Source organism: Grus americana, chromosome 1, assembly GCF_028858705.1.
Source record: "Grus americana isolate bGruAme1 chromosome 1, bGruAme1.mat, whole genome shotgun sequence".
NCBI lineage: Eukaryota > Metazoa > Chordata > Aves > Gruiformes > Gruidae > Grus > Grus americana.
In genome coordinates, this window is record NC_072852.1 from 210,912,644 (window position 1) to 210,932,127 (window position 19,484).

General features: G+C 40.9%; 1 protein-coding gene across 2 annotated transcripts in view; it reads right to left on the reverse strand.

The window, feature by feature from the left end:
• Positions 1 to 5,721: 5,721 nt before the first annotated feature.
• TMEM135 (transmembrane protein 135) overlaps positions 5,722 to 19,484 on the reverse strand; it is a 187,208-nt gene continuing 173,445 nt past the window's right edge. For both annotated transcript variants that reach the window (XM_054813467.1, XM_054813476.1), the window contains 6 exons: positions 17,384 to 17,551; positions 13,880 to 13,943; positions 13,095 to 13,171; positions 11,339 to 11,437; positions 9,736 to 9,803; positions 5,722 to 8,097 (listed from right to left, as the gene is read on the reverse strand). In XM_054813467.1, the coding sequence (XP_054669442.1) occupies positions 7,965 to 8,097; positions 9,736 to 9,803; positions 11,339 to 11,437; positions 13,095 to 13,171; positions 13,880 to 13,943; positions 17,384 to 17,551 (609 nt within the window). In that variant the 3' untranslated portion in view covers positions 5,722 to 7,964. The remainder of the gene's footprint in view (positions 8,098 to 9,735; positions 9,804 to 11,338; positions 11,438 to 13,094; positions 13,172 to 13,879; positions 13,944 to 17,383; positions 17,552 to 19,484) is intronic.

A 19,484-nucleotide genomic window follows, 5' to 3' on the forward strand; every position in this document is an offset into this window, starting at 1 on the left:
ATGTAATCAGCCCAGTCCCTGGTTGACTCCAGTAGCTTCTTGAGAAACAAACTCCAAAACATCAGAGGAAACTGGTGGTGGTGAGTGGTCTTGGGCTTAATGATTGAGAGTTTGTTCTTGTGGGGCTCTGGTTTCCTGCCCTGATTTCAGCAGAATTTGAGTGGGCAGATGAAGGTGTTCTGCTGCTGGCCCCATCCAGAAAAACATGTATGAAAGTTGATGATTTTTTGCTACTTTTAAGCCTGCAAGCATGAAGAGGAGTTATCAAATGACATACCAGCTTTTTCACTTCCCTGATGTCCCCAGCATAAGCAGCACTGCTTTGCTTCTGGCACCAGGAGCAGGGACAGAGCTTACGTTTCGCTGAAGGTTGTGGCTGTGGGACTGACCCACCTGAATAAAGAGGGCTGATCTGCAGGACACCTCCTTATTGTCAATGTGATCCTGCAGAGGATTCAGCTGAACTGTTGTAAAAAAACAACTGGATTTCTGCATGACTCCTGGTTCGTTGGCGGGGAAATCAAGGCCACGCACCTTCAAAGATGCAATCAAGCCAAAATTTGATAACTGGTCGCAGAAGAGCATTTGGGTTGGCAGATTGTGACACAGCTTAATAGTCTCCTTCCAAATGTGACCAAGCAAAACCTCATTCCAAGTCACCCTGACAACAGACCCACCTTGGCTGATAGTGGGGAAAAATGCATTAATAATGAATTTGGGGCTGCAGCCCAGATCAGCTCCATGCAGAGGACCAGTGCACTCCCACAGGATACCCCCAGCCACAATGCCTGGAGTTTCCTCTGCCCCTGGGGAAATAATATTCCCAGTATGATGGGGCTGACACAGAGCACTGGGTAACAGAAACACATGGAGGGAGCAGGCAAAGGTGCAGGGACAGGACCACCTTTCTGGGAGGCACTACTGGAGATGGGGCTGGTGGAAATGCACCTGGTTTCCTTCCATGACTTTGTAAGTTGAGAGCACTGCAGGTGTCAGCCAGGGCACCTTCTAGGAGTGTGCAAACATACCCGCCTGGTGGGTGTTTCACCAAGCTGATGAGAAGTTGTAAATTCTACTGCTTGTAGACCATACCCTCCCAGAAAGAAGGGCTGGTACCTGAGGAGTTGTGGTGGGCTGACAGTGTCCCACTAGTCCTGCTGAGCGGGGCCTGTGGCCAGGCTGTCCTGGGAGGTGACTTTTGTCCAAGTGCCCATTCCTCATTACACAGTACCCAAAGCTCCTCGAGATGAACCTTACGCACTGGTAATACAGTCTCAAACCCACACGGCAGCGATGGCAACAGGGTGAGAATTGCATCGCGAGAGCCACTGTCTTTTAAGTCTTCGGGTGTAGTTAGAGCTGATCTTTCGGTCACTTTATCAACTGTAAATGGTCACAGGCAAGGAGTTCCCCAGTCAACATCATTGGGGGGGGTAAAAAGTTTCAATTTTTAATTTGTTTTAAATCTGCTTAAGCTTAAGCTTCACTTGGTGCTGCCAGGTCTCTCAGTGGGGGAGACGGTGAGTGCCTGCCCCATGTTGCTGTAGAAGAGGCCAGAGCCTCTGTAGAGCCAGAGCAGTCAGGCAAGAGCTGTCCCCTCCCACCGCACCACGGACACCACCCAGAAGATGTCATGAGTGAACCAGGGGGTCACTTTCTGCCTCAGCTTCAAATTATTTACAGGATATTATTTTTTTGTGTCCAAGGAGGTGTAAGAGCATCTCGGTGCAAGACAGTTTGAGACATTAAATCTGCTTGCAAATATAATCACAAGTGACCTGGGCTGGAAATGCCTGATGTTTTGGGGGTTTTTTTACAGCAAATACACAATGAGCAAAACAACATTTCTGGGTTGTTCAGATTTTTTTTTTTTTTTAGGTTTGTATCAAAACAGTACAAAAGCAGCATTTTAATGTGGGACTCTCTCACACCAGGTCTGTTCACCCCAGCCCAATCTGCCCATTCTCGCAAGTTTTTACTGCCTGCAATGGGAAAGCAGGCCTTCACTCTTTAAAATAATAGGAAAACACAGAAAAAAGCCTTGCTTTTGTCCCTGACCCTGTGTGATCAGGTCTTCTGTAACCTTCAAGCAGTCCTGGGAGCAGTCCCATCAGCTCCAGCTCCGACAGCCACGGCAGCAGTTTTTATGTCTCTGTTGTGGCAGCTGAGGGGAAAAAACATCGACTGGATTCCACCAGCGTGAAAAGATTAATCGTCCGCCTGGATTTCCAACCAGCCTCTTCCACCCTCGGTAAAGCCTTGGCATTAATATTTAAAATTCTTCTGACCGCCCTCTGTTTTAATTAGCAAGCGGAAAACTCCCTGGCCTGTGCCAGGGAAAAAAAAAAAGTTAAGATCAAAGTGGGCTCTAAGTCACGTTTCTGCTTGGCACGTTCAAAGGAGCCTGTTGGTAAAACGAGTGTCGTATTTGATGGAGATGGAAGGACATAATCCATCAGCTGCAAAAAGTGAGTGCTGAGTCCCAAGTGAAGTGATCCCATTTCAACGTGGCTAAAGGCAAGGGAGAGCACTGGGTGATTCTGGCGGTACATCCACAATGGCAAATTTGGCTACTCATGGGGGAAAAATATCCTTGCCTCAAATATTACTGTGAATGTATCTACAGGATAAATGAAACATTCAGGATTTTCTACTAAATAATAAGAAAACCCATGAAACTGTGTAGCTCAAGGGAAAGTGTCAAATTCTTCCATTGTATCCTCAAAGGAATGGGAGAAAATGTATTTGTTTTGTAAAAGGAGGTGACTTGTGAAAGTGAGACTCCCCCAAATTGAGTCATCTGCAAGTACCCCTCCAACACTAGATTCATCTGGGTGCAGAACAAGGGGTGAAGCAAGGGAAATGCCAATCTCCTTGGTGGGGGACTCAGCACTCAGAAACACAAATCTGGAAATAGAAACCTCCAGACTGGTATTTAGGCACAAAGCTATGGCCACCAAAATGACTTTGCTGGCTCTAAACACATTGTGCTACATATCACCCCCTACCCGGTCCTATGTTTCTCCTGTGCCACGGCAACGATTCATAACCCTCATGCTGATGTAAAGAGCCTGGGCTCCATTATGGAAGGCATCTTGGTTCTCACTGAGGAACATGGAGCTTCTTGACCACACAGCTGAAACCCATATTTTTTTCAGAGCAGCCTTCCCTGAAGAGATGTCTCCTGCAGAAGGCAGAGCTTCTGAGATTGGCCTGGAGACCCAGGTGTGAGACAATACAAGGAAGCTCAGGCTTTTACCTTCAGCAGTGAAATAATTTCAGTGAAATAATTTCATCTACACTGAAGCAGTTCTGATATTTTACCCATCTTCCTCATGAACTGAGATGGCATTATCTATAAAAATTAAAAATGTGTCATTGTAGGCACTCTTTGCTTTTATTATTAGCTCTCTAAAAGATCAAAATGTCTATATGCCTTGATGCAATCCCTGGTGGAAGTATCTACCACACACAACCCCAGAAAATCTGCACTAATCTCAGCCTTGTGCTAGACTTAAAGTGATGCTGTAAAAAAAAAATTTTTAAAAAAATCCTCTCATTTAGTGGATCTCAGTGGCAGATGTCAACACCTTCATCATCACCTCCAAGGACTGGGAATAAGTGATGAAGGTCTGCAATGGGACCAGACGTCATATGGCCTGAAAATCAGCTGAAAGATGGCAGGCAAAGGATATTAATGAGTATCCATCATAAAAAATAAAAGAACCACAACCTTCACTTTGGAATTTTGCACATATATCTTAGTCATGGCCAGAACGTCTTGGATTGGGAGAGAAAAACACTAGATCTGGACTGCTGAATTCTGCTGCTCCTAAAGCAGCTCTGCCAACCAAAACCCAGGGGTGGCAGCGAAAGCTGGGGTGTGTGGGGGGCACCCCTGCCTGACCGCTCCCTTGGGCAGCAGCAGCATCCCCTGGATGCGCAGTGAAGAAGCGGGTCTGGGGGAGAAGCAAAAGGAGGCACCCAAGGGCAGTAAATGGAGCTTGTAAGACAGAAGGGAGGACAGGGGACAGCTGACGCTGGGCTGGGTACAGGTGAGGGAGGGATGAAGAACTAAGATGGGTGAGGAACTGGGACAGCAGGCTGGGATCTGACGCAGTAGCGTGGGGGTCCGGGTGCAAGATGGGGACTACAGCCACGGATGCACAGCGAGGCCGGTGTGGTAAGAGCGGTAGGGATGGCAAAGAACTCCCCAGGTGAGGCCTGCATGCAAACAACGCCACAGAAAGGGGACAAAATTGCCTACCACAGACATATTTGCTCCTGACTGCTGGGAGCCACAGGTGAGGCAGTTGCTCTCGGTACAGGCTGCTGAGATGCCTGCGGGGAGCTGAGCACCGTCTTCCTGTGCAGCCTCCCCAAGGACACCCCAAACCTCTACCTGAAGGACCTCTGGTATTTCAGGCTGACCCACCGCTTCCCACCATCTTCTGAGCAAGTCTCCCCCTGTATTCCTCTTGGCAAAATCAACTTCTTCTGCAGGAAGTTTGACGTGATCAGACAGATACCCGTCATATGATCAAAAAACCCCGAATAACCGTGCCAAATCAGGTGGTAGGCAACGCTGCCATTTCAGTCACAAGGCCCAACCGCCTGGCTACGTGGCAGGCAGAGCTGGAGGCGTGCAGCTTTTCACTGCCTTCATAGCTGGTTATGTGGCTTTCTCTGTTTAGAAAAGAAACATTAAATAAAGTCAACCCATGTTGTACAAGTACCCATGAAAACACAGAGCTGAAGTTGTCAGCTGAACTACTTTGGCATCACCTCTTCAATTACCCTGCGAGAGGACTTTATTTTGTAAAAAATACATACAATTTAAATGCTCAGTCACATTCACAGAATCACAGACTGGTAGGGGTTGGAAGGGACCTCTGGAGATCATCTAGTCCAACCCCCCTGCTAGAGCAGGATCACCCAGAGCAGGTTGCACAGGATCGGGTCCAGGCAGGTTTTGAATATCTCCAGAGAAGAAGACTCCACAACCTCTCTGGGCAGCCTGTCCCAGTGCTCAGTCACCCTCAGAGTGAAGAAGTTTTTCCTCATATTGAGATGGAACTTCCTGTGTTCCAGTTTGTGCCCATTGCCCCTTGCCCTGTCACTGGGTGCCACAGAGAAGAGTCTGGCCCCATCCTCTTGACATCCACCCTTTAGATATTTATAAGCATTGATGAGATCCCCTCTCAGTCTTCTCTTCTCCAGGCTAAACAGCCCCAGCTCTCTCAGCCTTTCCTCATGCGAGAGATGCTCCAGTCCCCTCATCATCCTCGTAGCCCTCTGCTGGACTCTCTCCAGCAGTTCCCTGTCTTTCTTGAACTGGGGAGCCCAGAACTGGACACAATATTCCAGATGTGGCCTGACCAGGGCAGGGTAGAGGGGGAGGAGAACCTCCCTCGACCTGCTGGCCACGCTCTTCTTAATGCGCCCCAGGATACCATTGCTGGCTCATGGAGAGCTTGTTGCCCACCAGGACTCCCAGGTCCTTCCTCCCAGCAGGTCAGCCCCTGACCTGTACTGGTGCCTGGGGTTGTTCTTCCTGAGGTGCAGGACCCTACACTTGCCCTTATTGAACTTCATTTGGTTCCTCTTCGCCCAACTCTCTAGCATTCCTGGCGTTCCTTCACCACTGACTACTACTTCATTGATGACTCCAGATGGCTTACTGACAATATAGAGAAGACGACACTTTTTCAAGCAGCAACTGTTTATTACTGGGAAAAACATTAGGACTTTATTTTTTTTTCTCTTACATATACTTGATTTGAATAAAAATAATTTAAAATTTTTTAATTTCTTTTTATATTACATGAAAATAACTCGAAACAAGGACTGTCAATTTTGGAAGCAAGAAAACATAGACAAAACTGTTGTTTAGCTGCTGAGATGTAGTACGTGCATTTTTAAAAACTCAAATAGAGAAACAATCACAATTGTCATTCCAGTGAAGAAAATTAATCCATCTATAAAATATCTTGAAGTTCGAGAATAGTATATAGTTACACTAAAAAGTATTCATAATATAGTGTGTGAGTTCTAACATATTACCTAAAATATATAACTTCTCAGACTTTACAAGGTCAAATATTTTAGACCGTATTCCAGTGGAAAAACACTACAAACCTATTACAATCCTTTTAAAGTTCTTCTTGAATTAACTTTTATTTCCTTTTGAGGAATTTTAATATAATATCTCAAGCAATAAAATATTGCATACAAACTAGCTTGCAGAACTTTATTCACACTAACTTGGACAACCGCTGTTTTACAGGATGAAGCACCTTTAATAACAGTGATAAAGCATCACTGCCACAGTAGCTGATGAAGAAGCAGATTTTGTGCACAGATTGGTACAATTTTCGTGACTTTTCTGTAAATCTGATAAAAATTACTGCATATTTGGTAATAAGAAATCAAACTAATGGGAATTAAAATATGCTTAAGGCTGGGGTAGGATTACAGTGTTACAAGACAAAGACTCTATTAATTAATCCAATTCATATCATCTGACAAAGACTTCCAATAAAACACTGATTCCTTCTTCTTTTTTCTTTTTAAAATACATGCAACCTACTGCAATTTCCGTTCCCTGGCTTACCTCATCTCTTTTCAGTTGAATGTGAATATAGTTCATCTTTTCATTAAGTTCTAGGGTAACAAACAGCATTCAGCATCACCTGAATAGATTCTAATTAAAAAAAAGCCTCAAAAGAAAAAAAAAAGAAAAAGCACTTAGCATGTCAAGGTCTTGCTTTAGGACACAAACTATTATCTGCAGAAATACGCAGGGTAAAAATGAGATGGAATTTGCGCAGGTAGTTATTTGCATTGTGTACCATATTAAATTGAACGTAACTGTCCCATTCGTGGCTGGCTGATGGACCGACGGAAAACCACTCTTCACCAAGTAGAAGGAAAAAATACTATTAATATAGATCGCCAAAACTGTTCTCTTGTAACAGTCTAACCTCACGGGTCAGTTCTCTTTTAAAGGACACTGGAAATGCTGGCTGGCGTTGCAGCTTGACAAACAAGCCAATGCCATCTAAAGGGACAATGTCAAGCCCTTTAAAAATAAACATTTAATTTCAGTATATTTTGGGGTGGGTTTTTTTTTTGTTTTGTTTTGTTTTGTTCTTGGCTTTTTTATTTTTGTAACTGTCTGCTGTTTCCAGCACCATCTCAGAGGCTGGAACGTTTCATTCCTTCCTCTGCCGGTTTTGTCATTTTCCACTTGGCAGATACTAACCACCACACCCCGCTGCTCCTCACGGCGCAGCAGTCACCCGTACCGCCTTCTTGATTTCCTTCTCTCTTATCCGTATCGTCAGTGGGATTTACAGCCCTGGAATGTGATTTCTGAATTAATACGCATTTTCTTTTCCTAAGGAATGCCTTATTTTTCAACCATAGCTGTGCAAAAACACTGCAATTTTAAATAATGAGTAGGCGGTGGCTCTTTTGAGATAAATTCATGATACAACTTAGAAAGCCAAGGAGGCATTTTCACCCAACTGCAATAGTTCTAAAAACAGGTAAAATTTTGGACTTAAACTATGCCATTTGTCTTCCTTTGTAAACTAAGAATTACTTTTAGTTTTACCAAGAAATATTCTACTGGTATGAATTACAGATTTTTTGAAATTATTATGCATGTTTATGTTTCACTTCTCTAAATATATTACTCATTTGTTTAATTCATTCAGGAACCTACCATACTGTCAACCAACTACAGTAATGCAGAAATATTTTCTGCTTATGGAAGGGACTTAATCACTAAGCCATGACTTCCTGCAAAGCTTCAGCATTATTGATTGGTAAAAAGCATTTCTCGTTGAAATAATACTGAAGCGGAGCCCAAGCCCTCCTCCATATATACGACTGTTAAGTTAATTAACTTTTCAGGACAAAACGCTGATCACATTCAATGACAAGATATACTATCGCTTTCAAGACAGCTCCAGCGGCAGCTCTGGTGGAACAACAGTGTATCTTGGGTCAAGCTTAGGTGTGAAATCCTTGAAGTTCTTAGATGCTTCAGTACCAAATACATCTAAAACTTTCCTGTTCATGAGAGCAAACCTGAAAAAGAAGAGACATGAAGGAGTGAACAGATTATTCATTTACTTTTGAAAGAATAAAATTATTAAAATTTATTTATAAAATATTTATTAATTTAATTTATTTATAAAATTATTTCACTTGATTAAAGACTACCTAAAGCCTTGAAATACAGGCTTCTTCCTGCACTGGTTAGAGAGTGCAAGTTTTTCATCTCGGGCAATAAAGATTAAAAAAAAATGCATTTGACAAAATCTGATTAACAGTGCTTTATGCAGCTACATTTCATATAACAAAACTTGTGGAAAAGGGGAAAGGAGAGAGTCCCATTCTACTTTTAACTTCACAAAAAAAGTCAAACCAAAAATATACTACTACTCTTTCTCATCCCAGCAGAGCAAACGCTGGCCGTGCCTGCCCAAGTCTGGATAACAATTTTATGGGTGTTACAATCTATTTCCATCTCTTTAGTCTTCAAAATTGTTGAGTGAAAGACATATGAAACGTCAGAAGAATCTGCCTCTATGGAGAGAGTGTCAAAATTACAATTACAGAGATTCGCTTCAGACAAAATAAATGAGAACAGCATTTCTCTTCCCTCCACTCTTTCAACTAAAGCAATCTTAGGATTAGCACAAGAGGGAAAAATGCAGCTGAAACAGGACATCTGCTCTGACATCATCCCCGGTATCATGTTGGTACGGCCTCAGAGGTTGCCTGCGGACTGCCTCCAGGCATCCCAAGGAAAGCTTCCCACTACGTCTAGCGACATACTCGGTCACCTCAATGTCCAGCTAAGAGTGTACTGTGCCATGGGGAATGTAGGTTCAACATGCTCCAGGGACTGGCCTCTGATTTCACTTCTATTTTTACAGTCTGGAGAGCTCACGGTCACGACAGACATTACCTTTTATAATCTCATTCACAAACCGATCTACACCATGATTTGGATGCCTTATTTCTGCCACACACTACATCAGTGTAATGATGTACACTTCACTAAACTGTACTTTCATAAATCCATCACAGCAAAATCTATTTTAAAAGGTAAGCATTTTAGATCCCCAGAGCAAAAAAGAGAAAAAAATATCCAGTAAGATATTACAGTGTAAGTTTATGGCTATAACCAGTGAAAATTTTTCATTAATTTTCCAAGAAAAAGATTCCTTTCCCAACTGAAATAGGTGTCCTATAGAAAACTATTGAATCTTCAAAGTCTTCTTAGGAAGTACTCTGACATTTCCAGTAATGCTTTTAAACATGAAGCAATACCATGTTGTCAATCACTGCACATACTAAGTGATTTCTTCAACCTGTATGCTTGTTTACCTCATTTTTCACTGACAATTTCACTGAAATCCAAAAAGCATTCCGCCCTCCAAGTGAACTAAAGATAAAAAAGCCTTCAAGTAAAACACTCATCTGCTAAATAGTCTTAACTAGATTTAAGTCTTTGCTCCTGTCATTAGACTACACCTAGCAGCGTTGCTTCAGCAGTGAAGAACCTCAAGCAGACTGGAAACCATTTGAAAAGAAAATACTTGGGAAATTAGCCCCTGCGTACTCCTGTGGCTCTGCTGTTGACAGCGAATGACATGGAAAGATGAACGTGATCAACGGCGTGTTCAGACAAGCTATAACGTACGCCCAATTACATACCTGCCCTTTGTTAGTCGCAAAAGAAATTTCCAGTACGAAGGTCTCAGGTTCTGAACTTCCATGACAGCCTGCAAGGCAAGTATTCTGTCAGAGCCAGCCGACAGCGTCAGGCAAAAGCTTCATGTGCTGCATTACATTGCCAAAACCAGTGAAAGGCTAGTTATGGAAATATATATATATTTAAATTTTTTTTTTAATCATCTCATGACTCATGGACCGAAAGCAGCTGTGATCACCTGCCAGTGTCCAGCTCTACCAGCAGACAAACCACTCACAGCTCAACTCGATGCTCTAGACGGCCACTGCCAGCACAGAAGTGGTGGCAATTAACTTAGATCTCATTGCAGACAAAGCACTAATAATCCTTATTACTCCTACGGACATGATTTTGCGCTTGTGGATGCCAAATTTACCTGCTATATTATCCCCCACTCACTCTACATTTTGTGATCTACTTTTTCTTGTAGTCTTTACATTTCACGTTACATATCTTAAATAATGTTACATAACCAAACTCCTTGTCTTCTCTGTATTCCGTTACTTTTCTAGGTCACTCATGAGTAACAAACATCTCAGCATAGAGCCCTTTGCTCATTTCCCCTTCCCTCCTCCCTCCTAAACCCAGCAGTTTATTTCCAGTCTTGGGCTCCTTTTCCAACTAGTTATTAAGTAATGAAAAAAACATTTCCTCTTTCTCATATTAACTTTCTTTGTTAGCCTCATAGGATGGTCCCTGCCAATAGTATTTTGGGGGTCTCAATTCTGCAGACCTTCAGGCATATCCCAACTACTAAACTATCAGTTCCCTTTGATACTAGAATGAGAGATATTCCCAAATATATGGGAGCAACGAGGAGGAGGAATGGAACTCTTCTGTTAAGCATGAGACAGCAGGAGACTGCTTTAGGATAATTTTATATTCTCTTTATTGAGGGGTAGAAAAATATATTTCATTATGGCGAAAATGAAAAAAGATTCAGGGACATTTCAGCAGACCTAGAAAGGGGGAGATGTAGTGGAATAACGTAGTTTGGGTACCACTGAAAAGGAGTTTTTATAGCTGATGCAGCTGATACAGGGACTGGTCGAAAGCATGTAATTGACTTGGAAAGGGCAAAAGATGATAACTGCAGCTTGTTTCAAACATAAAACTGAGATTTCCTTGCTAATTTTTGCAGATTCTTTCAAATAGGCAAATTGAACTCATTAGCTGAAAGTAAAAAATTCCAGTTGATTAAAAACCCCATAAAATAGTACAATGTATTGTTTGTCTCCTTGAAAAATGTTCTTTTCATATGCTTATGAAAGTCCATACATTTATGTTCATCTTCTGGCTCAAGGCATTTTAAGATCCTTTCCAAAGAATTCGATGCTTTGTCTAATGTATTCATCTCTAAGCACATGAGAGTTTTGAGTCCTAGAAATGATCTTCCCACTGTGACACTCAAAAGCAGGATGCAGGAGCCCTGATTCACAGCATCTTGCTGGAATCACTACATCACACCATCTTTTCTCAATTGCTTATCCCTGCGCTCCTCATTTCATTCAACATTTGACTTAAACGAGAAGAACTTCATATTCTGTTAGAAGACAACATACTTACTGCCTGAAAGCATATTGATGTAGAAATGGCATAGATGATGCTGTCTGCATGAGGAAAATAGGGAACCTTCCCTGCTTCAATGCCTTTGAAGTATATAGTCTATAAAAATAAACAAAATATGCTGAATGAAACAAAACAAGCAAAGTAGCTCTTTACTTTTTATTTATTTTACCTTTTCAAAGTAACATGTCAACGTTACTAACCTATGCTTATACATTTTAGTGTATTTCCACAAATGCGACATTAATTGAGCTAGCTTATAGAAGTTATCCATGATCAATAGAATAAGAGGCTATACATGCATAGAACAGGAACTAGCAACAGCTTGGGTGTTAAAAGGGTAGTGTAGACCTTAAAGATAAAAAGGGAAAGTTTGCTATATTAAATTCTTCATTTTAAAAAAGCAAAAGAACAATGCAATAACTATTCCAACAAAGTGAATATTCACTGGTCTTAAACAGCTTGAAATCACATACTTTTCTTTCTGAGAAAACATGTAAAGTTTATTTTCCTGAGCACAGCTTGACCTTCCAAAGCAGCACACGCCTCTTTGGTTAGTTACCCTTGGCTTGCGTAAGATGATAAAAGTAGTTAAAAAAAACTGAACAAAAAACAGAAAGAAAGAACGAAAGAACACACAGCACTTTTCTTATTTCACTGCAGCCACAATGCCTCAAAGTCCAGAGAAAACCATCAGCAATACATGATAATACTGGTTTTTTACAACCGGTGTTCTAAAAGTCAATATGGATAACTCAGGAGTTGCTTTTCTATAACCAACATGTGAACTACCTTCAGAGCTTGGTCTAGGATTACAAGGAGCAAGAATAAACACAGAGTATATCTTCCCTTTTTATGTTTAATTTTATGCTTTAAAAAAAAAAAAAAGTTCCTTCTTTTTATATTCTTTGAAATGAATTCTGCTCTGGTAATGGAGGTGGATAAATATCACTAGGGAACGAGGCCCTCGCGGTGTGCAGGAGAAAGCTCTGTGATTTGGGGATGATGCATAATAAGAGAACGCTCTCAACTTATTCCAGTGGTGCTGCTGGGGAAATGACCATGACTAAGTCCTGATTTTATGGAAAAATCACAGTAAGAAATCAAAAGCCGGTTAGCAAACTATAATCAACATACCCAAACTCTACAAACTTTTTTTTTATTTTCCTGGGCTCCTAATTTTAACAAGTTCATAGAAATAACTCAAGCCCAAAAAACGGTTTACAACAAAGTTCGTTGCAAAGCTGGGAATTCAATCAGTTCAAGTACACTGACAAACAACTCCAGCTATAGCCTAAAACCTAAGCTATTTTGAGTTATCTTAGATTGTTGAATGCCAAAATTAGGGAACAAAGGCAGGAAGTTAAGCTGTAGCTTTTGGCAATAAATCTGCAATTAAGGACTAGGTTTGATTTATGTTTCTGGCAGAAAGGACATTCTTGGAACTTTCAGATTTGAAAAATCTGCAAAAGCTACAAAGCAAAGGGCTATCAGGAGATTAAAAAAATTCAGGGAGAATATACATGGAGACCAGTGGATAAAGGACTTTTAAAATGAGTCACAGAAAGGAAAATAAGAAAGAAATGAGACCACAGAACGGCACTACCTCTTGGCACACACCTACTGAAACACACCACTGCCACAAGGCTTTGTGTTATACTGGAATTGTCTGACAAAGCTTGTGAAGTTCATTTTCTTCTGCTACTTTTAAAAAACAGATGAAATAAAGAACTCTGTTTCAAGAGTAACATCTTACCTCTACTAATTTGGACACCAAATACATAGAGATAGTAGTACTTTTGTAAAACATCATAGAAATTCCTGCTAGACACCCTGTAACGATAAGAAAACAAAAGTATTGTTAAGATTGTGATTTACTGTTGCTGTTGCAGGCTGTAAGCTCAACACTGTACAAGATTATGCTTTCTGTTGCTACAACAAAGTTCAGTGATAGTCCTGTGCTGCCCATCAAAATATGGTTTATGTCATTAAAAAAAAGGAGAATTTTGAAACCCTGAAACAAATCTATAGGTCAGTGCTGAGGAGCACAGTATCAAAGTTCCTTTCTCATCCCACAAAGACGAGAGACCTCTGAGGTTCCAGTACGTGATAGATGGGAAGGGCCTGCAACACTACACAAATTTCAGGGCAAAAGGGTCCTTCTTCGGATCCAGTGGAGCTCATCCTTTCAAATGTGTATTCTGTCATGTATGGGAGAGTCAGTACTTCAGCCTCCCATCTCTACAGCTGGAAAATAAAGGGTAAGTTTACATTTGTGCATACAATAATATATTGTCCTTGAAGCTGACTGTAAAACCCACACCATTTCATTGAATTTGTCTTGCAATTTTAATTGCAACCCTTTATCTGAAATCACTTGAAACACCACTATCACTTTGATGCAACCTTAATGCATGGAGTCCTATTTTCATCGCACAAGGCTGAAAAGGGAATGGGAGGACAGACATCCAACGACGCGCACAAGAGAAATATTTGCAAAGTCCTAACAGAGGCAATGTAGACTTATTTTCATGGACTCACCAGCTACAAGTGCATGGAGCTCATCGTCTAGGTTTCGTACCCAACGCAGGAAGCAACTAGTACCCTGTAGGTAACAGAGAGCAGGATGAGCCCTAGTAATTTCTCTTTCATTACGCATAGACTGGAGATATTCCTCTATAAGCTTGTACTATAGCACACAGTATGTATGAAAAGTGTAGTGTGCTGATACCCATAATCCACAGGACCTGAAACATTTCAATGTTTTAATTAACAGTTTACGGTTACCATTTCTTTCAAAATCAGAGAGCACATCAATCTAATTTGAATACCAATCCAATTCCAAAGCTAATCTTGAATTCACATCATCTTCATTCGCTGTAGTGGTCTAGACTCTTTCCCATGAGAAAATCTGTTTTCAATGACACACCAAACACGTTGAGATGTTTCCATACATCCAATAAATTCTAGAACTAGGAAAGCACATTCATCTAAAAAGTTAGAACTGCATATGATTAAAAACCACGGTGAAGTGCATAATAACCTGTTTGTTGACACAGACAACAACACACCGTTGTTCGGGCCAGAACGGATGTAAGTAATTGTGGCTTAGGCTGCATTAAAATGTATTTTATTTGGATGACTGCAGGTTACCAAATGATCGATATTGTTCCACATCTGCCACATCCTCTGCACTGTTTTTTCAACTGTTTTGGAAATCTATACATTGTCTCCAAATTCTATCCCGGGTAATTTTCTGTTTGCTTCTAAATGGTTTGAGATCTGCTTAGTAAGGCCCAATCCAGTGCTGATGGCACCAAGAGCACGTTATATAATTCAGTATATTCACTGGCATCTACTTTGAGATACATGTGTCAGCCTCTTAATCCACCTAATATGTGTTTTTCGTGGAATCAAAGACTGATTTATGTTGGAAGGGACCTCTGGAGATCATCTGGTCCAGACTGAAGCAGGTCTAATTAGAGCAGGTAGCTCAGGAACTTGTCCAGATGAGCATCTCCAAGGATGGAGACTACATAGCCTCACTGGGCAACGTGTTCCAATATGTGGCTGCCCTCACATGAAAACTTATTTCCTTATATTTCTTTCGAATCTCCTGTATTTCAGCTTGTATCCATTGCCTTTCATCCTATCACTGCACACTTCCAAGAGGTGCAGGTAGCAATAAAATCTCCCCTGAGGCTTTTTAGTCCAGCTTAAAACCCAGTTCTCCCAGCTTCGCCTTGCACATCACATGACTCAGTCCCCAAATCATCTTGGTGGCTCTCAGGTAAACCCATTCTTGAAAAAGACATTAAAATTAAAATAAGAAATGAAGCAATATCTGTGCCCAAAAATGGACACAGTACCACAGATGTGATCTCCCTAGCTATTTTACAGTGCACATTTTTAATAAATAAATTCCTTGCAAAGCCATTGATACATTGCAATTATGACAGTCAACTTTCCTACTCAAACTTGTAAACTTGTAATTTTAAAAAGGAAACCAGGCTCCTGTGGCCAACTGATTTGCTGCAGACCCATGTATGCTGACATTAATTAACAGTAAAGGGAACACCAAATATTAATAGTACAGCTTCTACAATCCTACGATGGCATTTTGGACTGCTTTTAAGGACAAGATGGACTTTTTTTTAACAAGCAGTCCATAATGCAGTTCCTTTGGGTTCAAAATTTCCTGTTTCCTGTGCAACATGCTCTAAGTGATCCTGCTCTAGCAGGGGCATTGGACTAGATGATCTCTAGAGATCCCTTCTAACCCCTTCCAGTCTGTGAATCTGTGAAAATGCATCAAACTTTTTTTTTTTTTTTTTTTTACTGTGGTCCAATCTTTTGGAGTGATTGAAAGAAAAATACAATGCAACCCAAATCTGTGTAGGTTATGGAACACAAACAGTAACAGAAAGTAGAATCATAGAATCATTTAGGTTGGAAAAGACCTTTAAGATCATCAAGTCCAACCATTAACCTAGCACTGCCAAGGCCACCACTAAACCATGTCCCTAAGCACCACATCTACACGTCTTTGAAATACCTCCAGGGATGGTGACTCAACCACTTCCCTGGGCAGCCTGTTCCAATGATTGACAACCCTTTCAGTGAAGACATTTTTCCGAACATCCAATCTAAACCTCCCCTGGCACAACCTGAGGCCCTTCCCTCTTGTCCTATCACTTGTTACTTGGGAGAAGAGACCAACACCCACCTGGCTACAACCTCCTTTCAGGTAGTTGTAGAGAGTGAGAAGGTCTCCCCTCAGCCTCCTTTTCTCCAGGCTAAACAACCCCAGTTCCCTCAGCTGCTCCTCATCAGACTTGTGCTCCAGACCCTTCACCAGCTTCGTTGCCCTTCTCTGGACACACTCCAGCACCTCAATGCCTTTCTTGGAGTGAGGGGCCCAAACCCAAACACAGCACTCGAGGTGCGGCCTCACCAGGGCCGAGTACATACTTAATAAACTCTAAATAAAGGTCAGGATATGTCACCCTCGTAAAATCAGTATCTATAGAACTAAATTACACTTTGCAACTGGAGATTTAAAAGACATCAAAATAATTTCTGCTTTTGCAATTTCAATACTATTTTCTCTAAAGGTTCTTTTCTTAAAGTTTGAGCAAAAATTTAATTTTCAAATAAACTCTGAACAGCCCATTTGCACTTTGCCATCAAAAATTTTAAACTCTGTAACCTTAGACATTCTTCTCTCTCAATCTGACTGCAAGTCAAGTAAAATGCTCTTTTGCTTACAAATAACACTTTTTTTAATTTTCCGTAATATCTACCCTGCATAATACAGAATTATCTTAACTTTGCAGCGCAAGTAAAGTGACAGTTGAAAAAAGACATGTGTGATTAAGAATATAAAAGTGCAAAAGCCACTTCAGCACTGCACTATGCAAAATATATTCTCCCTTAGGGCGTGTGCTTCATCACATTCACTTTTGGAACAAATAAACATAATTCGATTAATTCCAACAATGCTGTATGAATGCGCATCATTTTGCAATCTGTCATCTTATAACGGTGTAGAAGGGTAGATTTCCAAGTGGTAAGTGCAACGTCTCCTCAGCTGCACATGATATATGTTCTGCAATCTCCTGCTATTTACTGTCAAGTAAGAATTCCAGATATTTGAGCCAAAAAAATCCGCAAATGGCTTCTCTCTGGCAACAGTGTCGCTACTGCAGTCACACTTGTGTCTGCACTAAAATGCTTCTGTGTAACAGCAAGTCCCTTTGAAATCTGACTTCTTACTTTCTCTGAAGTACTCCCTAGCTCCTGATCTTGATACCATGCTGCAAAATCCATCCGGTTTATTCAGAAATGACAGACAAAACACATGGAATGGCAGACTAGTTTTCTGTTTACAACTTGATTACTGCAGTACTATAGAACTTGTCGGTGACATGCTGTACCAAACAGTATCAGTAATATTAAGCGCCTGGACTTTTTAGCTCTTCATGATATTCTGAAAAGTGAAATAAAACCCATGGCATTCGTCATTTCTGTATGTTATAAGCTTACTTTGTATATACTGACAAAAGATCCCAGAAAAGCTCCAAGCTGGAAATTTTCCTTGTTGTAGAAGAGGGAAAGTAGCCGGGACGGTTCTGTAAACAGATGCCGGAAGGTGGATGGAATCCGAAGGCAACATTGGATCAGGTAACCGATGCTAAACATCCTAATGAAGCCCTAGAGAAAAGACAGAAAGATTTTGTGGTAAGAAACCACAAATTCAGAAAAAGGAAAAGCAAAAACATCTACAGAAGTACTTATTTTTGACATTGAGCAGTTTAAAACCCAGTCTGCAGACACTATGTAAAATGCATCCCCATCTTCAAACTCAAGACCTTTTTTTTTTCTTCTGATTTCTTCTGATTCCCCTGTAAAATAGCAAAGACAATAAAATCCTAGACAATTGACTCCCCTTTAATTTCTATGAATATCTGAAAGGCCTCAAGGGACGAACTATATTTCTCTTCTGTTCCAAAATTCTGTCCTTTGAAATAATCTTGATGACTTCATTTCCAGGTTACTGACCACAAATGGGTATATAGAGGAAAGTAATGTGGTGGAAAAAAAGAGCACTTCTATACTCGAATGTCTGGAGAAAGCACTAAAGGAGGAAAAAGTCCACAAAAAATAAATTTCAGAAAGTGTGAGAATTAGAAATTGACCCTGGTGGCTTGGCACGTGCTCACGTACTTTCCCTCGACCGAACTGGAGGCTGAGTGACGCCTGCAGCAAGAGAGAGGGTGGAACTGGAAGGGAGATTACGTGCAGAGCTACCGAGAAAGGATAACAGGGGTTCCAATGAATTTTTCTTGTTACTCCACCTTGGATACAGATCTGCTTTTTCATACCACATCACAAAACCACATTGACTTTTTCTTTCCAAATTCTTCTCCCCAGTTTCTTGTAACTTCCTCCAAAGCTTCCTATCATTATTCCTACCCTATGGCTGAACTCCTCTAATCACTCTGAGTAAGATCTATCCATTTTTTGGTTGCAAGATGCCTTATCTGAAAACTGTGCACTCACCATTGGCAAAAGAGGCAGGGCCCCAGTGCTCATGATTTCAGTAGTTCGTTTTTCAGCAGATACTCAGGGACACCGAGACAATTCCATTTACAGGGACAACTGGCAGAGGGTTTGATTGAGCAACCTTTCAAACTCAGAAACTCAAAACATTTTTGCCTCCTGCAGAACTTTAGAATGCATCATAAAGCTCATAAAATTTTATTGTGGTTAAACATCCAGTAATAAACTCTTCCTGAAGCAATTACTCTCCCTGTTACTCAAGAAGTGGTTTATGAGAATCAAGTGGAAGAAAATATATTGTGTCATCCAATGATCCAGTAACTATGAATGAAAAATTTCCACTTCTTCATCTCCTGCGCTTAAAGGTATGTAAATTGTACGTACTGAACAGCTAACAACCCAGTGTTTTCTGATAGCGTAATGAAGATGCCTGCTGAAAGGTATGCGAGGTAGGCAGAGATGTAAATGCACAGTGAATTTTGTGTAGTTAAAATGTCAAAATGAAGATGAACATATATTCACCCTTAAAATGAAGAGGTACCCCAGTGTGAAGTACATAGGCCTTGTCTTCCAAAAAAATTAGATGATTACGATACCGGGTCCCAGTCTATAAAAAGAAAGTCCTAAAACCAGCAGTTATGAACAAAGCCCAAAACAAGAGAACAAACAACAGTACGGCGTGTTTGACATTTTCACCCAGCCGTAGGAAAGGTTACTCTGACGGGGTGAGGAACACTGCATTAGGAAACACATTCCAACTGGAAACACTCAAAATATATCCGTGATTTTTTTTTATGAGTAGCCTTCTTAGAAGTGCTGAACTGAAGGATTGAGCCTTAGTTCTGATGTGCACCAAACAGCAATAAGTAGAGCACAAAATCTTTCTATTTAGCTCATTAAATCAACCAGGTGGATCCATATCACACTTACAGGTGTTTTTCAGAGTCACAGAAAGTATTACCTCTTATAATCAATGCATAAAATTGTAACTTTTATCTTCCATTTAAAGACCTCAAATAATAATGGAGGTAGAAAACAGCAGAGTATATGCAGGACACTATAATAATCCTAACTGAGCGAAGAA